Source organism: Ursus maritimus, unplaced genomic scaffold (assembly GCF_017311325.1).
Source record: "Ursus maritimus isolate PB19 unplaced genomic scaffold, ASM1731132v1 scaffold_18, whole genome shotgun sequence".
NCBI classification, from domain to species: Eukaryota; Metazoa; Chordata; class Mammalia; order Carnivora; family Ursidae; genus Ursus; species Ursus maritimus.
Genome location: NW_024424230.1, coordinates 50,723,822 through 50,750,947, shown reverse-complemented (window position 1 = coordinate 50,750,947; position 27,126 = coordinate 50,723,822). Strand labels below are relative to the sequence as shown.

The 27,126-nt window shown below is 34.8% G+C and overlaps 1 protein-coding gene across 1 annotated transcript in view; it reads right to left on the bottom strand.

Annotated features, from left to right (window-relative positions):
• The window catches only part of SMCHD1 (structural maintenance of chromosomes flexible hinge domain containing 1), a 160,941-nt gene that overhangs the window by 38,590 nt on the left and 95,225 nt on the right, over positions 1 to 27,126 (bottom strand). The window contains exons 36-45 of the mRNA XM_040632687.1: positions 16,812 to 16,899; positions 16,045 to 16,176; positions 15,002 to 15,154; positions 9,799 to 9,925; positions 9,515 to 9,634; positions 8,030 to 8,115; positions 7,322 to 7,444; positions 2,855 to 3,045; positions 1,277 to 1,386; positions 941 to 1,011 (exon numbers count right to left, since the gene is read on the bottom strand). Coding sequence (XP_040488621.1) covers positions 941 to 1,011; positions 1,277 to 1,386; positions 2,855 to 3,045; positions 7,322 to 7,444; positions 8,030 to 8,115; positions 9,515 to 9,634; positions 9,799 to 9,925; positions 15,002 to 15,154; positions 16,045 to 16,176; positions 16,812 to 16,899 — 1,201 coding nt within the window. The remainder of the gene's footprint in view (positions 1 to 940; positions 1,012 to 1,276; positions 1,387 to 2,854; positions 3,046 to 7,321; positions 7,445 to 8,029; positions 8,116 to 9,514; positions 9,635 to 9,798; positions 9,926 to 15,001; positions 15,155 to 16,044; positions 16,177 to 16,811; positions 16,900 to 27,126) is intronic.

Here is a 27,126-nt window from a genome sequence, read left to right as displayed (position 1 = left end):
TCCCATAAAGTAGCCAACGCCAACTGCCAGCTGTGTGAGGCACTTTGGAGCTCCCACAACCCCAAGTGTAACTAGCCAACACTACAACTAGCTAACACTACTTGGAGACATCCACAGAAACGTGACAACTGATATGCTGTTATTGTTTAAAGCCATTAATTTTTGCAGTGTTTGCTAGGCAGCAATGGATAACTGAACCATTTATATCGCAAACTGCCCTTCAAAGGTGTTATGGGTCGAGCTTTGTCCCTCAAAATTCCTATGTTGAAGTCCTAACCCCTCAGTTCCACCAAATGTGACCTTAAAAACAGTGTCTTTACAGAAGTAATCAAGTTAAAATGAGGTCATAAAGTTAGGCCCTAATCTAACGAGTGGTATGTTTATAAGAAGGGGACATGCATAGGCATTGATGTGAACAGACACAGGGAGAAGATGACCATCCACAAACCAAGGAGAGAGGCCTATAATAAATCCTTGCCTCACAGCCCTCACAAAGAATCAACCCTGACCACACCTCCAATGTGGATTTCAAGCCTCCACTGTGAGGCAACTTCTATTGTTTAAGCTACTTAGTCTGTGGCACTTTGTCACAGCAGCCCTAACAACTAACAAATAAGGGTTACACCAAATTACATTTCCACAACATTATCTGAGAATACACTTTTTCCAACACCATCATCAACAGTAGAATACTGGCCTTGAGTTTTAGACAACTCCAAATCCCAAAAGTATGTCTCATTTGAATTTGTTTCTTGGCTCAAGCATTCACATATTGTGCCCAATTTTATACTGCTTAACAATTTGTAGGATTTAAATCAGTTTTGACAAGGTTAGTCATCTGAACATCATAATATTATTTCTATATAGGACCCGAATATGTTAAACTTTAAAAATACGCATTAAAATTAGAGCTACAAATTAAAAAAATTCAAATACATACCTCTTTTCTGTAATGATTGGCAGCATCCAAATTATCCAAAATAATGGTGTCTCCTAACAGCATACCAAATACTAAAAAATTCAATAAATTTTAAAAATTATGACTTCTTTCATCATATTAAAATATTAACACATTACAAAATTTTCTTAAAAAGAATGGTAACATTAGAATTTTATTTCAACACTTTCCTCTAACAAGAAAAAATAAGAGATTAAAATATTAATAAAACTATAACTTATAAAATAAATAAGAACATAAATTTCCATAGACAGCAATTTGTATATCTGGATCATAAGTGTAACATCTGTATTAGAAAGTCACCATAATTTCCTTTACCTGTTTCACAATGTTCTACATTATCTGGAAATGTTAACAAATCTCGGGCAAAGACTGGATCTCCAATGGGTTTAAAATACAATCTTCCATTTCGGTAATGAGGTAGAGGTCTGAATGAAATTTAAAAAATATATTAAAACAAATATATATTTTTAATTAAAAAACATAATATAAAATACACATGTATATATTGCTTATTATTGTGATCGTTTAAATCAATTCCCCATCCATAAATGACACTCCTAAATGATTAACTAGTATGCCCTTAGAAATAAGAATATTTACTATATAAGAATACCTACGTAGTTTTATTTGTTCTACTAAAATCAATATAAACTAACTGCTGTTGAGTTTGACAAGGCAAAAAAAGAAAAGCAGCCTCTAAAGCTGGCACTAAATGGGGATGCCAATAAAATGACTATCTCTTGTGGAGAGTGGCCCTGGCATGGACAGGGGAAGAGGCAAGGCCCACGGCAGACTTCCATGTGAGGGAGGCAGATCAGGTACTCTGGCTCCCTGTCCCGTCCCACAGAGTAGAGAATGACAACTGAAGCCCACAGGCGACAATGGGATTCAAGAGGTGGAGGCTGACTAGTGTGTCAGGACCCTTTCCCTTCCACGGAGCAGAGCTTTTCGCACATCTTGAAAGTAGGAGTGCTGGAGGGTAGGGGTGGCTCTAGGAGCTTGTTAACTCAATCTCAGTAAGAGCCACAGTACCAGGAACAGAGGATAACTATTTTCTAGTGCAAACCTTAGCTCTAAATACCAAATCCACACTTTCCCTAGATCAAAGATCTTTAACTTGGTCTTCACGGATTCTGCTGACAAAAGCATCTCCCCTAAAGGGAAAAGTTATTCACACAAAAAGTACTACCCTTAATGAACACAGGAATTATGATCTGACTGGATTTCCATTTTGTTTAAAATGGGTACTGACCAGTAGCAGACTGGGAGATTTTAGAAGCAGATAGATTTGAGTTTAAATTCTAGTTGTTTCCTCAAACTATTTTTAGAATACAAAATGAAATACATGTTATTTTAAGTAGACTCTTTAATATATAAATGAGGAAGTAATTAGAGAAACCAATTTATATTAAAATAATAAAACATCCTAACTAGAGAGTCTCTTACATTTCAACTTCGCTACTGGCAGTTCTAATAGAGACCTTCTCTACCTAAATGATGAGTGCTTATCTTCACAGGACATAAACAGGACAAAACACATGCATTTATACTCTTAGTCCAAATAAAAGAGCTTCATATTTCATCAATGATCTTGACATCCTTCCTATTGTAAAAGCCAAAAATTTGCTTTGGGTTTGTATGTGCCTGTGTAATTTATATACAAATAACATTTATTTGGCAAATTAATCATGGCCAGCATATATGAGTAAATACACTGCAATACCCACCTTAATGAAGTATACACATTCGTAGTGAAGATAAAAATAATCTAGGTAATTTGAGTCACTGTTCAGTTTGTTTTAGCCACTTTCATAGAAACCATTTTAAAATTAAGCACTTTGTTAACAGAAAAGATATTTCAGAAAAAATCATTACTCCCACTTTTTTCCTAACCTTTTCCAATCTGGAAGAGTCTTCTTATAAATAGAATCCAGGGGCAACACCTGCTGACGACCCTGGGTTTCATCATAGATACGACGTGCAGCATCAGTGGTCAGGGTGACAACACAGTCCATGTCACTTGCCAGATGCCAAGAAATAACCATTGCAGCTCTATCATCTTCAATTTGTGCCAGGTGTGCAATCTATAAGCCATTTTAAAACATCAAGTAAGAAACTTTTAAATATTTAAAAATTTGCTATTAAGTATTTTAAAAGCCTACATCTAGACAGCAAAAACTTTTCTGAAATACTCACATGAGTTAACAAAAAATTCTCAAGCTATAAAAACTTATTGGCTTGAATATTAAATGTCTATTCTGCTATTAAATTTTGGAAAAACTGTTCTACAAATTAAACTCCTGTAAATCTTGGAAATGAGCAAGTAAAAATAGAATGTTATCAGCTAATTGATGATGCACATTTTTCACAATTGATAGCTCTACTATTGAGGTTATGTCTTAACTGATAAAGTAATCATAAAATACATTTAAATAATATACACATACAATAGATGGAAGATTCCATTAAAAATATAGTTATATATCAGATCTTTCTAAGTAGATATCTTACTCCAATATTATAGATATATATTTTTTAAGATTTTTTATTTATTTATTTGACAGAGATAGAGAAAGTCAGCGAGAGAGGTACACAAACAGGGGGAGTGGGAGAGGAAGAAGCAGGCTTCTAGTGGAGGAGCCTGATGTGGGGCTCGATCCCAGAATGCAGGGATCACGTCCTGAGCCGAAGGCAGACGCTTAATGACTGAGCCACCCAGGCACCCCTGTAGTATTTCTTTCTGAAAACAAATCTAAACATCACAAATAAGAATCATTTCTTCTGCTTATAAGAACACACTGGAACTTAGGATAAGTAGTCACCCTTCTATTTACAAATACTTTACTTGCAAGCATTCTTCCTCAAAGTCTAACAAGATCGAAATTTTGAGGTTTATTTCAAAACCTCATTCACTACACCACTGGTATAGTCACATATATCCTTTATTCTTAACTGACCAGGCTGCAAAAGCCTGCCCTAGCAATGAAAATGTGTCGCTGTTGGAAACATCACAATGTCTACTCTTGTATTCCAATTCTCTAAATGTTAATGGAGTAAAGGTAAGGAGAGAGACAAGCAAAGAAACTAGTACATGTAAATGAAGATGAAAAAAATGTTCCAGCAAACAGAGGAAGGATTAGAGGCAAATCAAAGTGAGTGATCTCATTCTACGTGTAACCACAAGTACTAGGACCATGGTATCTCTTTTGTGGTTGTTCACAAGTACTCTAATCTTATAAACGGGGTAATTCTTTTTTTTTTTTTTTTGAAGATTTATTTATTTATTTTGAAAGAGAGAGAGAGAGAAAGAGTGCACACAGTGGGATGAGGGGGAGAGGGAGAGAGAGAATCCCAAGCAGACTTCCCACTGAGCCCGATATGGGTTCTACCTCACAACCCCCAGATCTTGACCTGAGCTGAAATCAAGAGTTGGACACTTAACCAACTGAGCCTACCCAGGCGGTCCATGGGGTAATTACTTCTAAGTAAAGCTATGAGTGGAAGCTCTCATTAGGCTCCTCAACATTACACTTTCTCCTTAAACTTTCAGGTGATACAAAGTATATATAGTTTCTTTTCCGAAAGGAGACATGAACTCAATATTTTTACTCATGTACCATATACAATGTTCTGTTCATTCAAGCTTTTACCACTTTTTCAGCTTTTTTGAGCCTACCCTAGCCATTTTTCATGGATGTTATGAATTTTTCCTCAGGCATAGGAGATGAATGGCACTTAAAAGAAATACAGATGAATTTCAAGGTATTTGGAATCAAGGACGGCAAGACTAAAGCATCCAAGTTAACTGAGGTATTCACAATTATAAAAATAAACACATTATAAAGTCTAGGTGAAAATCTCCTCTTGTCCCTTACTACATTCCACAATTATTTATTCTAGTTTTAGAATAAATACCAGGAAAATTTTTTTTAATGAGGAATCAATGAAGATTAAGCATGATTTGAAGGGAGTGGAAAACTTTCTCCTGATGGTTAGAAGAGGGCTCGTACTCTGAGAGGACAGAGAAGAAACTACACAAAATGGGATTTCAAAGGTTTCCCCCAGATTTTTAAGATATGAGAAATATTAAAATGAAAGACTTTAAAATATATTTCTTCTGCTAAAATTTATTTTATGCTTTGGTAAAATCTTACCTATTGATTAAGAATTTTGTATCAAATAACCATTGAATGTGGAATGTTAGTACCTAAAAGCAGGCTAGCTATAGATATCTATATGCTTAAATCGTAGGACTGCTTCTTCTATAAAGACTGCTTCTTTCTGTAAATTCTTTAAACTGCTTCTGAGGAATAACAATTTAAAAAATTATAAATCAGAACCTTGCTTTCCAATTTATAAATTTACATCTTAACTTTTCAATTTTCATATTTGGGTTTTATTTATTTTTAAAGATTTTATTTATTTGTTTGACACAGAGACAGCCAGTGAGAGAGACAGCCAGCGAGAGAGGGAACACAAGCAGGGGGAGTGGAAGAGGAAGAAGCAGGCTCCCAGCAGAGGAGCCCGATGTGGGGCTCGATCCCAGAACGCCGGGATCACGCCCTGAGCCAAAGGCAGATGCTTAACGACTGAGCCACCCAGGCGCCCCCATATTTGGGTTTTAAATAATAATGCAACATGGTTTCGGTATTAAACTTGGCTACACACTTTTAGAGTAACCATTACCCTCTATTTTCACTGTGTAGTTGGCTTGTGATGTTAGGGAACCACTTACAAAGAAACTACAATGGACTCTGGAGTCAGGGAAACTTTGGTTTACATCTAAGTTCTGCTCCTTACTAACTATATATTGACAATTAAGTTCTCTGAATTTAAATATCCTCATGAAAAAACTATAAACACTATAAAAAGCTCATATAATGGGGCACCTGGGTAGCTCAGTTGTTAAGCGTCTGCCTTCGGCACGGGGCGTGATCCCAGGGTCCTGGGATCGAGCCCTGCATCAGGCTCCCTGCTCCGCTGGGAGCCTGCTTCTTTCTCTCCCACTCCCCCTGCTTGTGTTCCTTCTCTCGCTGGCTGTCTCTGCCAAATAAATAAGTAAAATCTTAAAAAAAACCCCAACAAACTCATACAGTGGTTGTAAAAGTAATAATGTACGTAGGCATAAAGATCAGTGATTAACAATCAGACTGCCTGGGCTTGAGTCTGTGCTCTGCCATTTACCTGCTTGCTATGTAACCTTAAACAAGTTTTTTAAAAAATCTTTCTGCAACTCGGTTTCAGTTTCCTCAATTTTAAAACAGAGGTAAAAGCAGAAAGCGAGATGCATATTAAATGGAAAAGTTTAACAAGTAAAACACACATACATATAATACCACAAACCTTAATACCATCAAACACTGAAGGTGCTGGGGACACCTATAAGAAACACTTTCTAGGGCTCAGGTCATGATCCCAGGGTCCTGGGATAGAGCCCTGCATCAGACTCTTTGCTCAGCCGGGAGTCTGCTTCTCTCTCTCCCTCTGCCCCTCCCCTTGCTTGTGCTTACTTTTTCTCTCTCACTGTGTCAAGTAAATAAATAATATCTTAAAAAAAAAATAGAAACACCTTCTATAAAATAGAATGTTCAGGACTTAATAATCATAAGATAAATATGAAAATGCAATTCATCTGACAAAAGGAAAAACCAAAGAGGCAAAGAATTCAAGAAGAAAGAATGGCACTCTTTTGGCAGTAAATATGTATGAAGTTCTTTGTTTATTGTTGTTTTTTCTTAAGTTCTAGGAGCATCCCAGAATTCACTTTCTAACAATACTAAACTCAGAAAAATTCTGATGTTTTTCTTTTGTTGTTTCACTGAAGCTTGAGTCACATGGAAAGGTCTTGGCTACCTATAAAGTCATACGACATGAAAGCAACTATAAGTAGATAACAAGCTTTGGACTGAGACATGCTAATTTCTGCCATAGCCCTCAACAGTATATAAGTATTATGGAATTGTGCATTTCAGTTTTATTTTTTATTTTTATTTTTTTAAATTTTATTTATTTATGTGACAGAGAGATAGCCAGCGAGAGAGGGAACATAGCAGGGGAGAGGGAGAGGAAGAAGCAGGCTCCCAGCGGAGGAGCCCGATGTGGGACTCGATCCCGGAACACCAGGATCACGCCCTGAGCTGAAGGCAGGCGCTTAACGACTGCGCCACCCAGGCGCCCCGCATTTCAGTTTTAAATTCTGCCAAATCCCTATTATGGTAACAAGAACAAGTAACTTATGGGAAAAATTGAAAAAGTACAAAGAAACTGACACTCTATTATTATAATGTTACTTTAAAAAACACATTTTAGACAAAACAACATAATAAAATGTACTGCCTCTTAAAAGGCTTAAACACAAACCTTTCCCAAAACATCTCCACTGCCTTTAGTATAGTTTGGAAGAGTACATGATCTTCTAGGTTTTTTCCTCAGTTCTTCCTGTTCTGATAACTTTCTTTTCAAAAGTGCTTCAATGTGTGGCATCTGTAATTTATAAAGAAAAATTAACTACAAGGCAATTATTCCTGTACTAGACAGCCATAATGATAGCAGAGAAAAATCAACAATTTAGACAACTCAAGAACAAAAAGTTATTAAATAGGCATTACTTTAAAAGAGTGTTGTTGTAGTAATACAAAATGTTCACCTCACTGACTTTATCTTAGGAAATACACAACCTATAATAGGACTTCTCTTTGCAACTGAGTTATACACATAAAAAAATAAGTTTAAAAAAATCAGTGTCACTTTCTCTCATTTTCTTTGTCACCACATATACTGGCTATAAATTATGAAGCCCCTTCAGTGCAGTTCTCAAATTGGTGTATTATTAATTTCACTTATTGGGGTCATTACATTAGAAATACAAACTGTAATTTCTTTGAAAAAAGTATTCTATCATTTTGTTAGCCTCTTTTAATGTCTAGTAAGTGACCAGACTATAATCCACATGTCTTGGAACCCCCCAAAGCAAGAGTGCCCATAACACTGTAAATAAAAAATGAATGATAAAAAAATTAGACTAGAACTTAATTAAACAAATCTTTCACATATACATGGAAACTGCACCTGCTGTGTTGTAGGAATGTCAATATTATGTGTTTTTAGTTCATTTTGCAACTGAGCCTCTTTTAATTTTGCTTCTTCGACTTGGCCTAAAATTAAAAACAAAAACAAACAAACCTGCATCAATTTGTAATAATCCCCAAAATACAGTTTTTGAAAAATATTTTCAATCTCGTTTTTTTTCCCTTGTAATGACTGATGTTAAAGTAAAAACGCTGAGTATTTTAGAAATTCAAAATGAAACCAGAGGTCTAAAATTAAGATTTGCATCTAATACACAAAAATGAGAAACAAAATTTGGGTTTTTTTTTTTTTTTTAAGATTTTATTTATGTGACAGAGAGACAGCCAGCGAGAGAGGGAACACAGCAGGGGGAGTGGGAGAGGAAGAAGCAGACTCACAGCAGAGGAGCCCGATGTGGGACTCGATCCCAGTATGCCGGGATCACGCCCTGAGCCGAAGGCAGACGCCTTAACAACTGCACTACCCAGGCGCCCCCAAAATTTGGTTTTAAAGCTGGTTTTAAGGTTGGTTTTAAAAAACCAAAATGCGGTTATAAGGCAGAGTTAAGGAAAATATTATATATATGTTAATACTGCAAACTCCAAGTAATCTTAGATAAATTATTTAATCCTAATCCACATGACTATATATAACATACAGAATTGCATAAGGTTGCGACAAGAACCAAGTAAGACTTTATAAAAAGAATCTTTAGTGTTACTACTGATGTATTATCTCATCATCCTACTTAGCTCCCATTATCCTCTAAATATTGTTGCCCTTGGATATACAAAAGTGAGTACTCTGAGGCAGGCAGTACATTTGTCAGTTAATGGATCAAAATTTTACCTATGTAATTAACACAAAGACAAAAACCACAGCGAAAAAAATCTGACAAATGGAAAAAGATAAACAACAACTCAGCAAATGTCTTATTTTAGTGGTCTACAAAATTTATTACAAATTGCAGCAAACATTGTGCATTGACTTAAAAATAACTTACATATTTCTATACAGGATGTGCTGCCCTGTACACCTCCATAGTGTGACACACTGCAGAATCTTTAGTAAAATACACAGAGTTTCATGACTCAAACTAAAAATTAAACTACATGTCACTTTCCCAGTAATACTGTCTTTCAATATCTTCTGCCAGAACCTGGAGCTAGATATAAATATTACTATCATGTCAAAAGCCTTACATTTCCACAGATTGACTTCTAATTTAAAAAAAGCTCAAATTTTTATAAGTAAGCAGGATATAAATGTATTTAAAATGATGGACTACATCATCATAAGGAGATCAAATAACTAAGAATATAAGTAATCATTACTGCCTTACTTCCCTACATCGTTACTGCAGTGTTCTGCAGTTTATTTGTAGTCTAGGAAAGTAGACAATTTTTGTGTCTCATAGTCTCACCTTCTGCCTTACCATTCCCCAAAGCCTAATTTTTTATTACCTTTGAATACAAAATTACTTACACTTCATTTCATCAAGAAGCTGATTGCTGGCTTCAAATAAACTTCTATACATTGTAATATTCTTAGATAACTGGTCCTTTTCTTTTGTAAGTGCTGCCATTTGTTGCTGCTTCTTAACATCTAAGAAAAGACATTCAGATAATTCAAAACAATTCTAAAATTGTGACTTCTCCAAAACATGTCGTAACATGATTAGGTAACTAATAAGTACCATGTTAATGGAAAGTAAACTAAAAAAAATACCACAAACATAAGAAAAATCCTCTACTTTCCTAAAAACTTACCATTGTAAAACATAAATGGTAGGATATATGGTTCTAATGTTCTCGATAGAGCTGGTAGCTGAGGCTCAAATATAATAAAATATTCAGTACTATCCCTTCCAGGACTATTTTCTGCCAGCACTAGATTCTGTAAGAAGAAAAGAGCAGTTAGGAAAAACAAGATTCAAAATAGTATTTGTCAATGTATAAATGTTATGAATATCATTGTGTGTTTCCAAGTGGTAAATTTTAAAGGCAACAGGCACTGACTAATCCTTAAGATTCATTAACATTCATTAAAACAGCAGTACCACCCAAGATACAAAACCTTTTACCTTTTGGTATTGGTTTGAAAGTGAGCTTACCAATGAATAGATTATACAAAAATTATATGTAATAGACAATTACCAAAAAAAAGTATCTTTCTTTTGGAGAAGTATCAATGGCCACGTACTATCTTAACCTGCAAAGTCTTTTTGATGCCAACCTTTAAGAAGTTGAAGAAGTGTGAAACAGCTGATGGCATAAAAGTTATAAAAACAATCACAAAGACATGCCCAAAGCCCAATGCTGAGTTTAAGTTACAGCTGTTACCATGGAAGTAGACCCACTAGTCTCAGGTGACCAAACAAGAGGTCCTAAAAAGCCTGAAAGATTTTTTTTTAATTGTATTTTCTTCATTAATGCACATACAAAACACTTTTAATACAATTTAGCTTAAGACCATACCATATAATGAGTAAATAAGGCAAATATATTTATTTAAATCCTAAATTACCTTTTTTACATTCTTTACAGGAAACAATAGATACTAGCTGTTTTATTTTTTAGACTAGTACAATTTACAGATAGAGAAGTAGAATTTTTAAAAACCTAAATCCATAAAACACTGTAGAACAATTCATGAAATGAAATTATGAATTACAGACAATTCTTTTCTTTCCAAGAAATACAGAATACGAGACCACCATTAAACCAAATTGCAATCACGCTTAGTTTCTGAGAGCTATTTTCAATGTATTTACATGAATATAAACACATAAAACACTGTTCATATTTTTAAAACATACACTTTATAATAATTCAGCAGTTTAATATGCTGATCAATGCAAGTGAATGTCTAGATACCAATCTGTAAAATTAATGCATAGGATAGGTATACAGTACTATATCCTTTCACTGCTTAAAACTGCTCACATTTTTAAACTACTATTTAGCAAAGAAAATATCTTCCAGTATTTCTCTGGGTGTTCTCTAGAATAATGAGAAATAGGACTCATAATAAACAGTTCATTTTAATAGGTAATATCAAATTTCCCTTCAAAAAGCCTGTCGATTTAGCTTCTCATCATTAGTGTATAAGAATATCTAGTTTCTCTGATGCTGGCCAACGCTTCATTATCAAGTTTTTTTCCCCGAGTTTTTTAATCCCAAAATGGATTAAAAAGAACCAGTCATTATTGTTTAAATTAGCATTTCCCTGATTGGTACTGAGGTCATGCTTGTTTATTGGTCCTTTATACTTTCTCTTCCATTAACTGTCTGCTCATATTCTTTTTTATTTTGTTTTACTTTAAAAGTTATTTTTTTTACATTTATTTTTCTGTTAGATTATCTTTTTTCTTATTGATTTGCAGAAGTTTTTCAGAAGATTTGTTAATGTACCTAACCCAATACTTGTGTGTGTACATACAAATATTTCTACACAATATATTGCTATTATTCTTTTACTTCTAAGATATGATTATAATAAAGTTTTAACTTTTTATGTAGTTAAATGTAAAATCTTCTCCTTTATGTCTTTTTTTTTTTTTTTAAAGATTTTATTTATTTATTTGACAGAGAGAGACACAGCCAGCGAGAGAGGGAACACAAGCAGGGGCAGTGGGAGAGGAAGAAGAAGGCTCCCAGTGGAGGAGCCTGATGCAGGGCTCGATCCCAGGACTCCGGGATCACGCCCTGAGCCGAAGGCAGACGCTTAACGACTGAGCCACCCAGGCGCCCCGTTTCCTATAAAGTTTTATAGTTTGCAATCTCTGATGTATAGTTTATCAAGGAGAAACATAAAAGAAATGAAGAGAACTGAAGAGTCCATAACTGGATCCAAGCACAAATGGGAATCTGGAATATGAGAAATGAACAAATACACAGAACAAAACTGAGACACCTTTTTCAGGAATTTCCAGATCTAAGTAAGCAAATAATATAGAGAATCTGAAAATAGTTAACAAACTTGAATAAGCTTAGATTATAACTTAAAACAGTATACACTGTTTTCATGCAAACATGGAACATTTACAAATAACTGGTCATATTCTGAGCCAGTATTTCCTAAATGTTCCTAGTGATGAGAATTACCTGCTTGTTAAATTAGAGTCCAGAGCCCTACCCTAGACTTACTAAATCAATGTATGAGTCAAAAGCCAAGGAGAACTCAACAGTTTTCTGCTTATTCAGTGTGGTATTAGGAACCTCTAGTGGAAATTCATATGTATGACACGAAGCCTTGATTCTACAGGCAGGTGCAAGGAAATAGCTTAAGTCACTATCTTAACTTCACAAATGTGTAGAGCTGGGGTAGAAATTTCAAATGCCTACAAGGGGCTAGGGGTGGGGTAGTGTCAAAGAAACAGGACAAAGGTAGGGTGGGCTAGGTGTATTCTTCCAACACAAACTTACTTTGCACCTTCAACATGTCTCCCCCCTTTGGCTTTCATTACTGACTTTTTGTTAGAATACAAGAAAATTTCACTTAACTCTCTACTGTAATAAAAATGAAAGGAGGGATGGGGTAACTGTTTAATGGACATTGGGGAGGGACTGTGTTGTAATGAGCACTGGGTATTATATAAGACTGATGAATCACAGACCTGTACCCCTGAAAAAAATTATACATATGTTAATTAACTGAATTTAGATTAAAGAAAAAAAAAAAGAAAATGCTGTAGGGGTGCCTGGGTGGCTGACTCAGTTGGGTGTCTGACTCTTGGTTTCAGCTCAGATCATGATCACAGGGTCCTGCGATCAAGCACCTTGTGGGGCTCTGAGATCCAGCGGGGTGACTGAGGATTCTCTCTCCCTGTCCCTCTGCTCTGCCCCATGCATGCGTGAGTGCTCTCTCTCTAGAATAAATAAATCTTAAAAAAAAAATGGGGGGGACGCCTGAGTGGCTCAGTCAGTTAAGCAGCTGCCTTCAGTCCGGGTCATGATCCCTGGGTCCTGTTAAATAAAATCTTTTAAAAAAAAGACGGAAATGCTCTAACAGTCTGTCACTGACAGACCAACTAACACATCTACTGTAAGGCAGGTACAAGCTGTCAGGCTCCCCAGTTGTAAGCCAAATGTTAGTAAAACAATGCGGTATTAGCACTGGTTTAGATATAAAGATGAACAATGACAACAATAAAAAAAATACAAGAAAGGTGACATTTCAAATTTATACATATAGGAAGAATTATTCAATAAATAATATCAAGAAATTAAGTTAATGAATTAGAAAAAATGCAAAAATAAAATTCAGACAAATCAAAGATTAAACGCATAAGAATACTAGGGCAGGAACTGTAAATATAATCCTTCCTCCACTCCAATACAAGCAAAGCTAAAATCTAAAAGACAAACTCAGGAAAATGTACTTATATACAGAAGAGCATGAATATCTTTAATATAAAATTACGAAAATGACAAACATTCCAAAAGAAAAAGCATCAAGAGACAATCTTAAAAAGATCAAGAACAAGACAAATGTTCAACCTTACTAGTAACAAAAGTATTTTTTGAAATATAGGCAACTTGGGATGGAATTCCAAAAATCATTCACATTTAGGGTTGGTTAATATTATGAGGGACACACACACATATTTCTGGTGGGAATAGCAACTGAACAGCAACTGGCAACAGCTAACAACCAGAAGGCTTAAAATAACATACCCTGCCACCAATTCTACTAATTTCTTAAGTAAACAATCAGACATATGCAAAAGGATACACATAGAAGAAACCTGATGAAAAGCACTGTTGATAACAACAAGCTCTGGAAAGAAACTAAATTTCCACTTAGGATTGATCAAATAAATTATGATCAACACAATGATGGTAGGTGTATACATATTGATGAAGATACCAAAGATGTTCTAAATAAAATTTTTATAAAAGCGGAGTTCTATTATATTAATGAAATTTTATACCCCACCCATGTACATAAATCATATACACACAGGGTATTTGTGTATATACAGTATTTGTGTATATACAGAAGTCTGGTAGTTAAGTAACTAAATTGCTAATCATTATTATCTCTGAAGGGTGATAAAATAGTGATTTTTATTTTTTATTTTATTTTTTATTTTTATTTTTTTTTTAAAGATTTTATTTATTTATGTGATAGAGAGACAGCCAGTGAGAGAGGGAACACAGCAGGGGAGTGGGAGAGGAAGAAGCAGGCTCCCAGTGGAGGAGCCCGATGTGGGACTCGATCCCGGAACGCCGGGATCACGCCCTGAGCCGAAGGCAGACGCTTAACGACTGCGCTACCCAGGCGCCCCAAAATAGTGATTTTTAAAAGTGTTCACACTGTGTATTTTTTATACAAGTAAAAATATTTCCATTTAAAAAAAAAAAGAGTAACAAAGAGAAGCTGCTTTGTTAAATTTTTCTATTTATGTACACATTTTACCTGGGCTATGTTATATTTTGTTTCTATCCACAGAATGGTAACTTTTAGATATATGAATATATTATCACTGAAGCTAAAAATTATTAGAGAGAGCAGTCATCCACAGGGAAAAAGAGGTTCTTGCTCAGAGTAATAATAATCCCGGAGGTTTAATTTGTAATAGTTTACAGCAAAATCACAAAATATTTCCACTCACTTTCTTTTTTTTTTTTTTTTTTTTTTTAAAGATTTTATTTATTTATTCATTCGACAGAGATAGAGATAGCCAGCGAGAGAGGGAACACAAGCAGGGGGAGTGGGAGAGGAAGAAGCAGGCTCATAGCGGAAGAGCCTGATGTGGGGCTCGATCCCACAACGCCAGGATCACGCCCTGAGCCGAAGGCAGACGCTTAACCGCTGTGCCACCCAGGCGCCCCTCCACTCACTTTCTAATTTAATGCTATACTTAGAATATTTTCATGCTATACATACAAAAGAACAGGTATTATAACACTGTGGTTTAAACTATTAAATACACTAATGTTATCTACCAGAAGACATAAAAATTACCGTAATTTCAGCTGATCCTTTCACAAAGGGAAATTCGAGTGCTCTCACTTTCCCGATAAAGAGTGGTGTATCTGTATCTTCCTCCTTAGAACCTTTAATGGTAGCTACTATAGTGCCAACCAAATCAATTCCAGTATGATTGTTGTAGTCATCCTTCAAGTAAACAATAAAAAATAATTAGAAGAACAGGTAATTACGAAGATTAAACCCAGAAAAGGACATGATCATATCAGAAAAAACGATATAAGCCCTAAATATTAAATTATCTTGATCCCTCTTACTCCCAAGCACAGAATTCAGTTCTCAGATTAAGAGCTCTACAGGCAGGAAATAATCCCAGAAACTATAAAAGAACCAGAGGCTTCCATCTAATATAATGGCTTATAACTTTACCAAAAGGACTCCCATTTAAAAATTTCACCTTGTTATGTACTTTTAGCATCTACTGATTTGGGGGAAGAGAAGAAGGATTCACTTGTCTAAAACAGAAAAAAAAAAAAAACCCCGAAAGAAGGATCCCACCATGAAAATTTCCATAAAGGTGGAGTCTCACTACTGTGTTTTACATGTTTTTGTCAATATTCTTGGCAGCTTTATTGCTGCTTACTCTCCCAGTAATCAGAAGCTTTGGGGAGCTTGCTATGATCAATCATCAGAGCAGATCTCTTAAAATAATTACTTCCTTCTTTCTCATCAGTGAAATGGACACTGAGGAATCAATTTACCTCACACAAATTCATAATACATACTTTAATATCACTTTAATAAGTGATTAAAGAAAGGTATCTATTAAGAAAGGTAGGCAAATTTCTACATTTTTGAGTCAGCTCTACTTGGTATATCTGGATACACTGTATGTATACATTCTCTATTTGTATTAAAATACAAAGGTGTTTATGAATATTTCATTCATCCACACAAATTTTCCCTATAATCTTAAACTGAATAACTAAGATCTGACTCTGTAAGTAACTATTCTGCACACTAAAACTAGAAATAATTTTTGTTACTCTTTGCAATTTTGGAAGTAAATAAAACATTACCGTAATAGTAAGACGTAAATCTTTGACCAAAGTCCTACTGGCAACTGAGCGAACATTTGAAACAGCTGGTGTAGCTGGCTGAATTTTAGGAACTAACTTCACAGGCTGATTAGGCAGAACATCAACTATAATCTTACAAAACAAAAACAGCATTGTGATTAACAATATATTGATGGTTCAGTATTTAAGAGTAAGACAAGAAATAATGCTAGCATATACTAAATAAAAAGCAATCTTACTTTCTAAAATAATTTCCATTATCTCCTAAAACTAATCAACTTACTTTTTAAAATTCAAAAAAAAAGGTTTATCAGATAAATTTCTGAATGTTAATAGCCATCTAAGAACAAATTCAGGGGATTTAAAAATACAGGTAATTTTTAAAAATTTAGTTAACTAATTTACTGAATGGTGATGATGTATTTTGAAACTACCTTAAACATTATTATCCCGAATTCTAGTACACAAAATGTTAATAACTGAAAAATTTGCAATGTATGGTTGATAGGAGCAACCTTACCATGATATACACTAAAATGCTTACTGGACTCTTCAAAATAAAGAGGAATGGAAAAGTAACTTCTGCATCGGGTCATATTAATCAACATATTTTAAATATATTCTAATATTCCTGAAAATTACATTATTTATATTTTTATTATCAGTTGTATCCAATAATTAATTCACTTTTAAACAAAACCATTTCATTCCTATACTAAGCAAGAAAATGTAAAGCTAACTATGGTATATAAAAAAAGTAAGCAAACCTGTTCACTGTTAAGAATATTTGCTTTATCCATCATAAACCCAAACTGGATACAATATGTTCCCACTTTGTTAGGAATTGCTTTATCCCTATGTTAGAAAGAAAGAGATAAGGATTATTGACAATTTTTACATATAAGGGGAAGGAACTCAAATCATCAACATTTCTGTTCTCTCCACAAAAAGTAAATGAATAAAAAAAGAACTAGTATTACAACATTTGCCTTCATTCACCAAATATTTCCTATAATACCAGGGTTTACCTCAGGTCCCAAGGGAGAAACAACTCAGCTTTGAATCATCCCAATCTCTGAATCTGGACTGAAATGAAAACAGGCTGCTACTAGCCCAGATAACAGAAACAAATGTAAACCTGACCTGGTGAAAGAATATACCTTAGACTTCAAATTATTTACATAAATATTCATAAACAAAATGTATCATAAACAACAAAAAACAGGTACATGAAGAGGTAAGAGAATCAAAATGAAAACCAACAGAAACAAGAGCCCATTGAAACAGACTAGGAAGAACTTGAGACAGACTTTAATAAATTCTGGTTACTTTATCTTAGGATAGAGACAAGACTGAGAATTCCAATAGAGAACTGGACCTCAAGAAACAAAACAACACTAAAAATACCAAACAGAAATTGGTAATTGAAAGATGGATTTAACAGCAAATTGGACACATTGAATAGATATTAGTTAGTGAAGGCAGTTTAGAAGAAAATATCTAGAATGAAGAGAGCCAAAAAAGAATGGCAAATAGAGAAAAGAGGATGAGAGACAGAATATTCTAAGGACTAGTTTGTCAGAAAGAGGGAAAGAATAAGCAGAAGCCATATTTGATGAAATAAAGGTTGATAATTTTTCAAATCTGAACAAAGACCATAAAATCAAAGGCTATGAAAACTAAGAAGAAAAAAAAGAAATCCATGAATAAAACTAAGAAGAAAAAATAAAAAGAAATCCATGAATAGGCACGTCATAGTAAAACTATTGAAAACAAAACTCAAAACAACAAAAGGAGAGTGAAAATAATTCCTTTTCAAGGTAACAATAAGGCTGGGGTGCCTCCGTGGTACAGCTGGTTAAGGGACCAACTAATGGTTTTGGCTCAGGTTGTGATCTCATCAGGGTCTTGGATCAAGCCCCACATCTGCTTAAGACTCTCCCTCTCCCCCTCCCCAGACCCATGCACACACTCTCTCTCTGTCAAATACATCTTAAAAAAAAAAAAAAAAAAAAAAAGGCTGACAGCTAACTTCTCAACATAAATGATAGGAGAGTGAAGGCTGGCTTTAAAGTACAGCAAGAAAGAAACTGCCAATATAAAATATCATTTTCAAGAAAACTACTCTTCTAGTATGAAGGTGGAATAAATATATTTTCAGGTAAAAATGAGGTAATTCATCACCAGCAGATGTACACTAAAGGAAATGGTAAAGGAACTTCCTCAGATGGAAAATGATACTAGATGGAAAACCTGAGTTGAAGATTAACAGAAAGAATAAATGAGCTGGTAAATCTACATGAACACTAACTATATGAAATAATAATGTACTGATAGGTTTAACATACACAACAAAACCATCTAAGTTGCAAGAGGGGAAATGATGTTTAAGCCTTCTAAGATTCATGCACTGACCAAGGAGAGGGCAAAAAATGCAATGCGTCATCACCTATCGGTATAGAATGTCAACTATGCATGTTGTAGTGTCTCAAAAAGATCACTTAGGAGGGGCGCCTGGGTGGCTCAGATGGTTAAGGGTCTGCCTTCAGCTCAGGTCATGATCCCAGGGTCCTGGGATCAAGCTCCACATCAAGCTCCACATCGAGCTCTGCATCAGGCTCTCTGCTCAGCGGGGAGCCTGCTTCTCCCTCTCCCTCTACTGTTCCCCCTACTTGTGCTCTCTCGCTCTGTCATATAAATAAATAAAAACTTAAAAAAAATCACTTAAGAGAATAATAAGACTATTAACTACCAAGTTAATAAGGAGTAAAACATGATAATTAAAAACAATAAATTCAAAAGAAAAAGGAACAAACAGTAGGATCAAATAAAAAACAAGTGCTTTTGGTAATTATTTGTATGATCTAAACTTTTTAATTAAAAATTATTAAAAAAAAAACAATTACAGGGACGCCTGGGTGGCTCAGCTGGTTGAGGAAGGTCTACCATCAGTTCGGGTCATGATCCCAGAGTCCTGGGATCGAGTCCTGGGTCAGGCTCCCTGCTCAGCAAGGAGTCTGCTTCTCCCTTTGCCTGCTGCCCCCCCTGCCTGTGCGCTCTCTCTGAGACAAATAAATAAAATATTAAAAAAAAAACTATAATGCCATCTGTAAATGATCACTTAAAATATGAAGATACAAAAGTAATGAAAAAAGGATACTTATACAAATACTAACTTTCATGATCCCTAAAGTAGCTTCTGCATGTCACTCATATGGAAAGTTGGTATACTGTTATCAAAGCAGATTTTCAAGCAAAAAGCATTACTAGAGAAAAGGTATACTTCATAATGATAGCTAATTCAATTTGTCAGAAAAATATAATGTAAATCTTATGTAAATAACAATATAGCCTTAAAATAACACTAACAGAACGAAGAGGAAAAATAAACAAATCCACACCTACAATGGGAGATTTACTACACTGCTTTAAAAAATATAGATAGAAAAATTTAAAATATTTTGAAAAAAATTGAAATATAGAAAAATGAAACACAATGATTATCAAAATTTTGAATTAATGAACATAACACTGTACTTTACGTGCAGTTTGCACGATTTTCTAGTATACACAAAATATTTACAAAAATTGACCATATGCACATACTGTTTTCTACAAAGGGAAAAACAATTATCCATTAGTTTCAAGGGAATGAAATTGCACAAGGCAGGCTGTCCGACCACAGAGGAATTAATCTAGAAATCAATAAGAGAAAGAGAATAAGAAAATCCCACAATTTAGAAATTAAACAATATACTTCTGAAAAACAGCCATAGGTAGAAGATGAAATTACAATGGGAATTATAAAATACCTTGATCTAAATAATAATGAAAATACAATGTAAAAAATCCTGGTAAATTTATAGCTCTATATACATATATATGTACATACAAATATATAATTTATGTATACACATGAATATGTATACACAGGTTGAAAATAAACATGTTAAGCAACAATCTCAAGAAGTTTTAAAAAGGCAGAACTTGGTTCTTTGAAAAGACTGACAAAATTTACATCCCCTGGTAAGATTAATCAAGTAACAGAAAGTACAAATAGGGTGCCTGGGTGGCTCAGTCAGTTAAGTGTCTGCCTTTGGCTCAGGCTAAGATCCCGGAGTCCCAGGATTGAGTTCTGCATCAGGCTCCCCACTCATTATGGAGTCTGCTTCTCCCTCTGACTCTCCCCTCTCTCATGCTCTCTCTCTGATAAATAAATCTAAACAAAAAAGTACAAATAATGTTAACAATGAGAGATCACTACAGATTCTACAGACAAAATAAACTGTGAACAACTCTGACAAATTAAAAATTTTAAGTTACCAAAACTGACGAAAGATGACACAGGAAATAAAAATACTCATATAACTACTGAATTTGAAAAAACTGAATCCATAAGTCCAACCTTCCTTCTCTAAACTCCAGGCACAAATGGCTTCACTGATGAAATCTACCAAACATTTAAGGAAGAAATTATGACAACTCTCACACAAAACCCAGAAAAAATACCAAGACTTAGGGACTACTTTCCCCAATTACTGTAGTGAAGCATATATGACCTAGACACCAAACCTAAAAATGTATAAGAAAGTGCAGGGAACCTTGACCCATTAGTGTAGATGGAAAAATTCCAAACAAACTATTAGCAAAACAAATCCACCAATAAATAAAAGAGTTTATGCATCATGATAAAACTGGGTTTACTCCAGTAATGCAAGACTGGCTGAATGAACATTCAGAAAATTAATGTTCTGTAGAACTTAGCACATTAAAAAAGAAAGGAAAAATATCACATATTACCTCAACAGATGATGAAATCTGTCAATTCATAATAAACAGAATTTCTTACTAATGATTAGAAAGGAACACTCTGATAAAGGTACCTACTAATGAAATTAGGGATTAGGAATGAAATTAGGATGATCACTTCATCATGTCTATTTAACATTTTACTCTAAGTCCAAGCCAGTGTAGTATGGCAGGAAAGGGAAAATGTACAATGACTAGAAAGTAATCAACCTATCATTATTCACAGACACGATTGTGCAAATATTTTGAAATCCCAAAGAATCTATAAATAAAACTGGAAATTAAGGAGGCTAGGAGAGATGCTGGCTACAAGGTTAATATACACAAATCAACTAGAGTTCTGTAACCAACAAGAAACATAAAATAAAAAATTTTAAAGGATTTGTTTACAATAGCATCCACAATATTATCTAGGCATTATGCTAAGTGAAATAAATGACAAATACAAAAATACTCTATTATTCACTTATATGTAGAATCTAAAAAACTCAAATTTGTAGATACAAAGAACAGAGTGGTCCTTGCCAGAGGTAGCAACTGGGAGATGGGCGAGGTGGGGGAAATGAGCAAAGGTGGTCAAGAGGCACAAAGTTTCAGTTAAAAGACAAATCCCGGGGAAGTACTGTGCAGGTGGCGACTACAGTTAACAATACTGTAGTGTTTATTTGAAAGTTGCTAAGAGAGTAAATCTTAAAAGTTTCCACTACAAGAAAAAAAAATTTGTAGCTGTGTAAGGTGACGGATGGTAACCGAACTACTACGGAAAACATACGGACGGATGGATGGATGGATGGATATATATCTCTCAAATCATTATGTTGTACACCTTAAACTAATACAATGTTATGTCAATTATATCTCAATAAAACTGGAAAAGATATCAACTATTTAGTAATTAATCTAAGGAAAGATGTAGGACACTTTGATTCAAAATATTACAAAATGATATAGAGAAATTAAAGAAATTTAAATAGAGGAATATGAAGAATATGACATATTAGATTGTAAGATGTTCCCAAATTTCTACCAAAACAAAATCCCAACAGGTATTGTTATTGAAATTGTGTTTGTGTTATTTGAATTTGATAATCTGATTCTAAAATTTATATGGAAAATAAAGGGTCAAGATATGCATGAAGAACACGGTGAGAGGACTTGTTCTATAAGATACCAGACTTAACAAGAAAGTACAGTATGGCAAAATACAAACAGGTGAAGAAATCAAAATAGGGAGTCAAATGCACACACATGTGGACGTATGATTTAAAATAAAGATGGCACTGCAAAAAAAATGATCTCAATAAATAACGCAGCCACAACTGTTTATATAGTTTTATACATAAAGACAAAACTTGACCTAAACTTATACCTCATAGCATACATTAAAAATATTAATTCCAAGCATAACTGTACAAATTATAATTTAAAAAAGTTAACAAAGTTGGGGTGCCTGGCTGGCTCAGTCAGAAGAGCATCCAACTACTGATCTCAGGGTCATGAGCTCGAGCCCCACATTGGTGTAGTGATTACTTAAATAAATTTTTAAAAACTTAATAAAGTAGATAGAAAGCCCTGCTTACAAGCTTAGTCCTTAGCTAGCATCTGTGAACTCAGATTTCAGAAAGGTTCCCACCATTAGCTGGTAAGAGTGGCTCACAATGCTTCAAGTATTTCTACAAACAATATGGTTTATGCTAACCCCTTGCTTTCCTTCTGGGAATGTGAATTTTGATATGTACTACGCAGAGGACCCTTATGTGACCAGACCCCCATAAAACCCTGGGTGCTGAGTCTCTGATAAGATTTCCTTGGTTGACAACATTTTGTATGTGTTATCATAACTTGTTTGGCAATTAAGCAAGTCCTGTGTGGCTCCACTGGGAAAGAACCCTTGAAAATTTGTGTATGTTTTCCCTCGGACGTTGCTCAATGCACCTTTTCCCTTTCCTGATTTTGCTTTGTATCCTTTCACTGTAATAAATCGTAGCTTTAAGTATGACTATAAATAAAGTCCTGCGAGTCCTCCTAATCAATCATCAAACCTGGGGGTGTTCTTGGGAACCCTCAACATAATTATATAGAATAGCTTCATGACCTAAATGTAAGGAAAGAACTTAAAGGACACAAAGCGGCTACCTGTAAAAGAGAAGATTAACAAATTTGATTATATAAAAATTAAGAACTTCTGTTCAAGATAACATACAGTACAAAAGCAAGGCATGGAATGGGCAAAGACATCTAACAAAAGGCTTATACACAGAATATATAAAGCACTGCTACAAATTAATATGAAAATGAAAACAGAAAAATCCGTAAGCCATGATGGCTCTTCACAAAAGGTTATCCAAATGGCCAATAAACACACCATGAAAAGAGAATATTTTAAACTGAATGTAATACCAGTACACACCTACCAGAATACGAAAACTGAAAAGACTGATAAAACCAACTGTTGGGGAAAATGTAGAGCACTGGGAACTTTCATACACTGTTAGTGGGAGTATAAGTGTCATAAACACTTTGAAAAACTGCTTGGCACCGACTAATAAAGTTAAACATATACATAATCTAGGATCCAGCAATTACACAGCAACGAAAATGAATGAGTTTATAGCTACAAACCACGTAACAGATTATGCTTACAATGCTGAAAGAACCTGTATACAAAAGAAGATAATACATATAAAGTTTATAAATGGGCACAACTGGAGAATTGAGGGATGCAAAGAAAACCAAGTTAGGAGAGTTTATTCTGTGTGTGTGTGTGTGTGTGTGTGCGTGTGTGTGTGCGCGCGTGTTCACACACAACAGGAAGGAAGCAGGTAATGACTGGGAGGGACACAAGGTGGGGCTTCCCCCGTTTTGGCAATCTTTTATTTCTTGACTTCGGTAGTGTTTGCACAGAAATTCACTGTTGGAGAAGTCACAAAACTGCGTATCCTTTTAACTTTATGAATTTTCTACTTGTTTTTAAAAGGTTAAAAAATTGAGATTACATGCAGAACACCAAACACAGTGACACGTTAGGAACTCAAATATTCTCATGCATTCAAATATACCTGATATATATTTTATTATATTACATGTATAACTGACAGCGCATATGATTTTTAAAGATCTTTCCTTCTGACTTACCGTTTTTATAATTTTATTTTTTTAAATTGAAATCCAGTTGACATACAATATTATATTAGTTTCAGGGGTACAACATAGTAACTCAATATTTGCATACATTAGGAAGTAATTACCACCACAATAAATCTTGCTACCATCAGTCACCATACAAAGTTGTTACACAGTAACTATATCCCTTAAGTTGTAGATTGTATCCTTATGCTCTATTTATAACTTCAAGTTTGCACCTTTTACTCCCCTTCCCGTTTTGCCCATCTACCTACACAGCTTTTCATTTTTTTAAAATTTTTGTTTATTTATTTATTTGAGAAAGAGAATGAGCAAAAGTGGGGGGAGGGGAAGAAGGCTAGGGAGATGGAGAGAGAATTTCAAGCAGACTCCCCACTGAGCATGGAGCCCGATGTGGGGCTCAATATCACAACCCTGAGATCATGACCTGAACCGAAATCAAAACCGACTGAGCCACCCAGGCGCCCCAAGATTTTTTATTGAGGTGAAATTCACATAAAATAAAATTAACCATTTTAAGTGTCTAATTCATTGGCATTTGGTATATTCACATTGTTTTGCAACTGCTACTTCTTTATAGTTTTAAAATGTGTGACTATTTTAAAAAGATTTCCTAAATGTTCGTTCTGATACCCTGGAATGCTAAAATATGATTCAATTAAAACAAATATTTGAAATACAAGGAAATAGCACAATTATCACACATTTTAATAGATTTATACACTGAAAGATAATTTAAAAGACTGAAAAGAAGGCAGTATATGCTTTCTTGGATGTCTAAATCAGTTCCATGCAGTAACATGAGTATACCTTAAAGACCCAAGGCAATGTTATCATAGTGTAAAAAAGGACCATGATAGTATATTTGTTACTTGTCTGTCACAAGATAATAAAACTCAGAATATTTAGAAACACATAACTACCTGACATTGCCTTAACAGAAAGTGCACACTGAGAAGATCTTTTTTTTTAAATGAAAAGAGCATCTGTCTATGAAAGATTAAAAATATTTTAAAAAACAAACTAGTCATTCGGTACAGTTAGTCTGAATATATTAATATAATAACCATTATATTAATATAATGATCATGTTGACCCTACTGATGATGACTAAAGAAGTTTAAAAAGAAATCTTTGAAAGGATTTTGGGAAGACCAGGCGAGCAAGAAGCATCAGGTATCTGTCTCCCTGTCTAGACAATAACTGTACTGGCAGAATCTGTGTAATGTAACTATTTTGCACCTCTCGAAGTTACCAAAAACTTGGATAGTAAACTGCAGTTAATTCTGATCAATTTCAGCTCTTAGCACAGTAGTAGCTACTCATTCCCCACCTCCCAGACCCATGACAGGCAGATGTCCCTGGAGCAGTTCACAGCTTATGGGAACCAGCGTGGGCAAAAAGGACCCTATCCTCCAAACACTGGGGATCCGTGCTCTGATTGCTGCTTCTGATCAGAGAGGAACAAACAAAAATGCAGATTAGCTATTGTTCCTGCACCAGTCCCCACTGTTGCAAGCCCTTCGTCCTCCAGCTGAAGTAACTTCCAGAGGACTTAAAGGGCCAGCACTCTTTCCTTCCCCTCTTCCTTTTTAGAAACCAGACATTAAAGGACATTACTAAACAACCACATATATAGGGAAAATGAGAAAGTGACCACACACGCCCAGAGAAAGGGTCAGAAAAGACATGAGAAGACCTTAAGTTTACACCTAACGCTGATCCATGACAAACAGCATATAACAATTGAAAAAATAACAGAAAAAATTAAACCTAGCAAACCCTGGATAAGGCAGAGAATCTGAATTCCAGAGCTACCACATTATTAGATTCAAATGCAGAGTTTTTAACCAAAACACCAGAAGACAAACAGGAAAGTATCGGCCATTCAAAGTAAAAAAATAAGTCAACCAAAATTGTTTTTGAAAAACACCTAATGGCAAATATACTAGACAGGGACTTAAAAAAACACCAGTCGTAGGGGCTCCTGGGATGGCTCAGTGCGTTAAGCTTCTGACTCTTGATTTCAGCTCAGGTCATGATCTCAGTGTTGTGAGCATGGAACCTGCCTAAGATTCTCTCTCTCCCTCTCCCTCTGCTCCTAACCCCCAACTCAAGCACTCTCTCTCTCTCTCAAAACAACAATGAAACAACAACAACAACAACAACAACAAACACCTACCTTAGAGATGCTCAAAAAACTGAAGGAAGATGTGGAGAAAATAAAAGTGATGTAGAGAAAAAATGGAAATATCAATAAAGAAACAGAAAACCAGAAACAAATTTTGGAGCTGAAAAATACAATAATTTAAGCGAAAATTTCAGTATAGGTGTTCAATGGCACATTTGAGCAGGAAGAAGAAAGGATTAGTGAACTTGAAGATAATGGATATTATATTCGGAGGAACAGAAAGGAAAAAGGACTGAATAAAAGTGAACAGAAACTCAGGGACCTTTGGGACACCAGCAAGGGCCCCTCTCACCAGGGGAAGAGAGAATATTTGAAGAATGGCTGAAAATTTCCCAAGTGTGATGAAAGACATGAATGTAAATATTGAAGATGCTCAACAGATTTCAAGTAAAATGAACTGAAAAACACACACACCAACACACATTATCAAACTTTCAAAAGCCAAAGACAAAGAGAATATGGAGAACAATGAGAGAAAAGTGAATCATTACATACAAGGGATTCTCAGGAAGAGCATCACATTTCTCATCAGAAAGTTTGGAGGCCAGAAGACAATGGACCAATGTATTCAAAATGCTTTAAAAATATATATATATACTCTCAGCCAAGAATCCTACATCCAGCAAAACTGTACTTCAAAATTGAGGAGGAAATTAAGACATACTCAGATAAACAAAAGCTAAGGGAGTTCATTACCACTAGACCTGGCCTGTAAGAAATGTTCAAGGAAATACTACAAAGTAAGATGAAAGAACAGACAATAACTTGAAACCACATGGAGAAACAAAAAGCTCTATAGATAAATACACAGGCACTCATAATGTTAGTATTATTGTAACAATGTTTATAACTGTACTCTTTGTTTTCTACATGATTCAAGAGACTAATATATTTGAAGAAACAAAACTTAGCCTAAAAGTTAAAAGGACATTTCTCAT